Source organism: Sitophilus oryzae, unplaced genomic scaffold, assembly GCF_002938485.1.
Source record: "Sitophilus oryzae breed Bouriz unplaced genomic scaffold, Soryzae_2.0 scaffold_2006_pilon_pilon, whole genome shotgun sequence".
NCBI lineage: Eukaryota > Metazoa > Arthropoda > Insecta > Coleoptera > Curculionidae > Sitophilus > Sitophilus oryzae.
In genome coordinates this window covers 1,348,860-1,355,247 of record NW_022146732.1, presented here as the reverse complement: position 1 = coordinate 1,355,247, position 6,388 = coordinate 1,348,860, and the positions used below count along the sequence as shown (strand labels likewise).

The 6,388-nt window shown below is 31.6% G+C and overlaps 1 protein-coding gene across 1 annotated transcript in view; it reads left to right on the top strand.

Moving 5' to 3' along the window:
* Positions 1-2,251: 2,251 nt before the first annotated feature.
* Positions 2,252-6,388, top strand: part of LOC115883927 (ATP-dependent helicase brm-like) — a 39,419-nt gene continuing 35,282 nt past the window's right edge. Inside the window, exons 1-3 of the mRNA XM_030902356.1 lie at positions 2,252-2,400; positions 2,782-2,958; positions 4,932-5,069. Of these exons, the coding sequence (XP_030758216.1) occupies positions 2,802-2,958; positions 4,932-5,069 (295 nt within the window). The 5' untranslated portion in view covers positions 2,252-2,400; positions 2,782-2,801. The remainder of the gene's footprint in view (positions 2,401-2,781; positions 2,959-4,931; positions 5,070-6,388) is intronic.

The window sequence follows — 6,388 nt, the reverse complement described above, 5'->3', positions numbered from 1 at the left end:
AAAAATGGAAAATGGTATACTCAAAATTTTTGCAGGTATCAAGGAAGAAAAAATGGTATAGATACCATTTAAATGGTATATCTGGCAACACTGCAAAGAATACAAGGTATGATATTGCGCAGGTTGGTCGCTACGTCACAGGTGATAACAGGCGCTATTGGTCAGCACGCTTCGCTCGCCAGTTCAAATCGTCAAGATATTGTTATAAACCTGTTTTTTTTTGTTTATATACCGTCATTGAATTATCGCTAAGCAAGTTACTGTGGAGCAGTGCATAAGGAGTCGGGCTAGGAAGCGAGAGACCGGAGTTCGAATCTCGGCCGGCACATCACTTTTATTTATTTTTTTAAATACTGTTGTATTCTATAGTTTATTTTTGTAGTATAAAAAAAGATCTATTTATTCTGTTATTTTTTAATCTCCGTTATTAATATAAATTGATTGCTAGTACAATACCTCATTTAAATAAAATAATATTCTACTTTTTGAAATGTTTTGGGCCCTAATTGTACCTAAAAGTAATATATTTTTAGTGATATACCATATTGTAAACTATTTAATATTTCAGTCACTTAAAAAGTTAATTTGCATTGAATAATTGCCTACCATAAAGGAAATTTGAGCTATATAATCCTTGATGGGCATATTCTGGGTATGCAAATACTTCCTTTAAATTTTGGGTGTCGTTCAACCGATTTATTCTCAAAACCAGAAACTTCTACATATAAAAAGAAGCAGAGGTCACTAATTATAATAAACTTCACCCTTGGTATTACTTCCACTAATTATAATAAACTTCACCCTTAGAATTACTTCTATCACAATTACAATACGTTCATCTGCATTGGCATTTTCTACTTTTCGATGGGAAACAATAAACTTCCCAATATTTTTTAAATGATGTAACAATTCCTCTTGTGGTTACTTTTCCATAGATATCCTCAACTCTGTCCTCATGTGAATTCAGAGGCAATGAAAATGAAAATTATTTACCATAAACATCGCAAACTAAAAACCTAATAAACAATTTTATACCGAATATAGAAATAAATTCAGTATTCTTACCTATCGTCCAAATCCATGTTAATAGATAATTATTATTTTTAAATATATTTTTGGAACTGCTGGTTTTAGTAATTATTAAATTAAACGAACTAAAAAGTCTTAAAATAAACAATGCTTAACCATAACCTCAAAAATGCAGATCTCCTGTCAACTTTCTTTATTTTTTATTTATTCATTATTTTCCTAGTGACGTCACAGGTGGTATGCGCGAACTGAACGAAATTGGAGCCGCTATCGATCATACCTTGTATTCTTTGTACCATGGCTCCACAGTAACTTGCTTAGAGATAATTCAATGACGGTATATAAACAAAAAAACAGGTTTATAACAATATCTTGACGATTTGAACTGGCGCGCGAGGCGTGCTGACCAATAGCGCCTGTTATCACCTGTGACGTAGCAACCAACCTGCGCAATATCATATCTTGTATTCTTTGTACCATGGTACCGTATGGTATGACAGCGATCTTCATTTCATAGCCATCGCTGACGCCGTCTTTTTTCGATGTCTTTTTGTATAGTTTTTATGTCATTTTATATGTAGAATTATATGGGGAATGTCATCGATCGTAATTTACAAGCCAACTGGACGTCGTTTTATTTTTCGATTATACGGTATAATCAATGGGTATAATAATGAATCCTCTGATGAATCTAGCCACTTCTCTTCATACTTGCTTACGGATTTAATATTCAATGAATGTAATTTTTAATATTAATTTGTGAAATTATCATTTCCAAACAAACAAGACGCCGTTTTTTTCGATCATACAGTATATACGTATATACACGTTTGAAATATATGTTATTACATTATTTTTTATTTAATTATACATTATACACACGTTAATAAAAAATAATTAATTGTCTTGATAGTCCACTGTGACTGTTAAATAAATTTTGCATTATCGACTTAGATATTCTAATATTATAAAGGTGAGACTATAAAATACAAAATTGTACATGCATTACTCAAAAATGAACGATATATTAGTTTACGTTTTACTAAATATTTTGTACCGTCTAGGTACAAACTAATTTCTGATGCTACGCCATTGGAGAATTTCGAGTGGTGACAACTTGCCTCACTTTTAGCTGCCGTGTGACCTGTCCCCTCTCTTTCCTTGTCTAAAAAGCATACAAATGTCACGTCAAACTTGTCATGACAATTTTGCATCAATTTTGACATTTTGTTTGACACTCTTGAGTTACAAGAGAACGGCTTGTTTTCCCTTGTGTTTGGTTTTTGGGTTTTTGGATGAGAAAATATTAGTTATTTAGGTATTACCGTTATTTATTTCAAGTTTATGTTTAATCAATTAAAAAACATTTAGGTAAATATATACATACATATTTAGACATACTTTTTCAATATTCAATTAGCTATTCTATGGTTAAGTCTAAAAATAAGGAATTGTTTGGGTGCTAGACTTGCTAGACTTGATTCTGTTTGAGTCGTAATTTTTTTAGTTTTTAATAGCCACAAAAAAGGGGATCTACTCCCTATTTAGTAGAAACTGTTGTATAATTATCGATATGATTACAATCATTTTTGTATCGTGAGCGTTAAATATCTTCCATTTTAATCTTCTTAAAACAACAAAACGTCTAAATTATTTGGGATAATACTCTTAATAATACATTTATCAGCATCAATTTTTTGAATACACGGTATTTAACCAAATTAGACTTGCATTAATTTGATTTTTGTTAAGTGTTTTAGTTATTTGGCAACATGGCTAGTCCATCGCCACAAAATAGCCCGATGCCTCCACCACAGGCGCCCAGCCCTATGGGACCACCGCCACCTTCTCAAAGTCCTGCTCCACCTTCACCTGCACCACAAAGTCCTTACCCACAGGGAACGGCACCTCAACAAGGACCTCCATCAGGTAATGGTCACTTTAAATCCATAGTCTGTTATTTATGGCGTAAAGCAAAAGATAAAGTTAGTTGACAGACATTATAATTTATAATGGTTCTTATGACTGTTGTCTGTCTTTAACACAAAGGTAAATTGATTAACCAGAAGATGATATACCATATGATTGAAAAAAAAACGGCGTTCAGTTGGCTTAGAAATTAACATCGTTGACATTCCCAATATAATTTTACATATAAAATGACATCAATCTTCATTTCATAGCCATCTCTGACGCGGTTTTTTTTCGATCATACAGTATAAAGACTGTTTAGTGATAGTAGGGATATTTTCAACAGATGACATCTGAAACATAAAAAACAACTTAGGGTGTATTCCGTTGCTTACCTTGGTTATGGTTTTATGTTCCGTTTCTCAGGTTTTGAAACTCGGTCTCCTGAATACAATGATATGCCACACTTTATACTTTTTTTGTTTTGGGTGCCTTAACAGCAACAAAACTCTTTAATTATTATTTAAAATAATTTCAAGTCCGATTCTGGTTTCTTAAATTATTTAATCTGATTATATTCATCCCAACAATATTGATCAGCGCTAATTAACATTGAATAAGGAAAATCGAGCCAATTGAAAGATTGAAATAAATAATATCGAGGTCAGAAATTTAAAGATATTATTTTTAACTTTTTTTATTGTGAATATGAAATCTCAGTGCGCCATCTAATAAAATGCATAATATTAAACGTAGTAATTATAAATTAATCAAATTCTACAAACTAGTTTCTAATGTTTTACGTGCGCGAAAGGGTTACCACAAACTTATTTTTCGTTCAATTTTATTTGTAGCTCTTTGAACTTTCTTCTTATACTTCCGAATGGATTTTGTACCTACTCTTTATTGTAAATGTTGAGATGAATTGATTTCACTTTTACAAATCACGTCAAGTAATGTAGCCCGTTGGCGATAGGTCCAGGTACCTCGCTGGCCATTATACTGCTCCACCATTTCCAATCCATCTTCCGGGAAAACGATTTGATTGTTTATATTATATTATATTTATATTAATTATTTTATATTATTTTATTGCATTTGATTTTCCGTATATACAATGTTTTACCCCACATTGTTAAGTTTGAAAGCTTATCAATACTGTAACGATGAATAGATTAAATATTTAAAAAAAAAACAGAGCCGGACTTGAAATTAGTTTAAATAAATTGTGTTCAAATGTCTGAACAAAAAAAAATATTAAGTGTGGCATATCATTGTACTCAGGAGAGTTCTTTCAAAATCTGAAATAAAAAATGCAGGTCCGTATTTAAAAAAATTAAGATGGCCTCTGTATCTCACAAATTATCAGCTAATTTAAAAATCTAAAAATACTATCAGATAGCCCTAATAAAGAAATGTGTAATTAGTTTTTTGATTTTCTAAAAAGTAACGACAGGAAAAAATAAAATAGGTTTTCATAAAAATTTTCCAAAAAACTCAGTAAACCTTTAAATTTTTGAAACTTTTTTGATGGCATCTTGGTGAACATCCCAAGGCACAACTTTGCCCCAATTTAACCATCTTCGTATCAATTACGGTTTCCGAGATACCAATGCTCGTACCTCGAATTTGTAGCACCCTGTATAGTCACTTACTAGCGAAAAGTTATTTCATTATTTCCCTCGATTTTTGACCGAGATGTCAAAAATTGATGTTTTTTGAAACACCCTGTATAATCTTCTGCTGGACAGACTATAAAAAATTGAACTTAATGATGTATTCCTGTATTTAATTTGGGACGAATTTGCACACAATTGTCTGCATGTAAATAATATTCCGTATTTATAATGATTGCCTGGCACAGTCACTATTTTTTCTTAAAATAAAACTAACAGTTATGAAGATGCATCATCATCTAAGTAATGCTATTCATTTAGTAGGGTTTTAACTAATATTAGTTTACTTTCTATTAATTAAATAAACTATTGTAGGTCATCAACCTTATCCTGGATATCCAGCACATGGCCCACAGCCAGGCGGACCAGAAGGTCCTCCTCAACACGGACCTTCACATAATATGCAGGGGCCACCTAGTGCACAAGGATATCCTCCTCAGCAGACACATCAAGGTTCGATTATTTCTTATGTTAATAAAAACATTGTATAAAATATAAAGTTGTGACAGTTTTAAATATCATCATTGGCATTAATATTTGACTTTCACAAAAAGCAAGAAAAAGTATGGGAAGGGTAAAAACTACCCCCACATCCACATTATTAGTTGAAATATTTTCTAACTTCACCGACGACTGTTTTTTTTTCGTAAAATGGTTCTTCTATTTTATTTACTACATTTTTTGTGTCTTGTAATAAACACTACGTTGCATAGTTTTTGAAAAAAAAATCGTGCAGACCTGCAAAATATAAACGGTGTTCCAATATTCTATGTTCATAGAACAACTTTGTATTTTTTTAATCAAAATAAGTTAATTGCGCACAATTCAACTCTAAACAAAAGTACTTAGTTTGTCCGTTAGAGGGTATAAAAAATCCGAATGTTAATTAAATTAAAATTTATAAAGCTTACTATCAACTACACTACTCAAAACAATTATCGCATATTTTCAAAAAAATAAAATATTAATTTGAAAAACGACACTTTGAATTCCCTGACTTACGATTTTGAATAGTATGGATACTGTCAAGGGAAATTCGATACAGTAAGCCAACGTGCTGACCTGTAATTTTCAGTTGACGGACTATTTAGTTGCAAAAGTGAATACAATACATACTTATGAAATCGACGGCCGACTATTTGATTGCATGTGAGCGCGGCTCCATAAGGATATATTGGTTACAAATATGCAACTAAATAGTCTGCCGATTAAAAATTGCCTGTAAGCGCATAGCCTAAGGCTATGATGTAATCAAATATTGGGCCGATCGCTCCATAAGAATGTAGTGTTTTCACTTAACTAAATTCTATTGTTTCACGCAACACAACTACATAGTCGGCCGACTAAAAATTACAGGTCAGCGTGTTGGCTTATTGTATTCGAATTTCATGTTAGTGCCTACCCTAATTATCCTAAAAAAACTCACAAGAGAAAGGCATAAAAATGCATGCTTCATTTAGAAATATGTAATAATTATTTTTATTCAAATATGCAATAATTGTTTTGAGATAGAGATGAGATTATCTGTGATACTGACATAAAATTCCACAACATTTTCGCCATATTAGATTTTATGCACATTCATAAATTGATGTGACAAGAAACATTTTTTTCAAATCTACTTAGGAAAAATATTTTTTTTCTCAAAAAGTACTGCATATGCGTTTTTTTATAAGAAACAGAAAATGTAGGAAATACTAGAGGGACCATTGTATGGAAAAAAAATTGCTCGTCGGTTGCGTAGAAAAATATTTCTACTAAAATTTATGTAG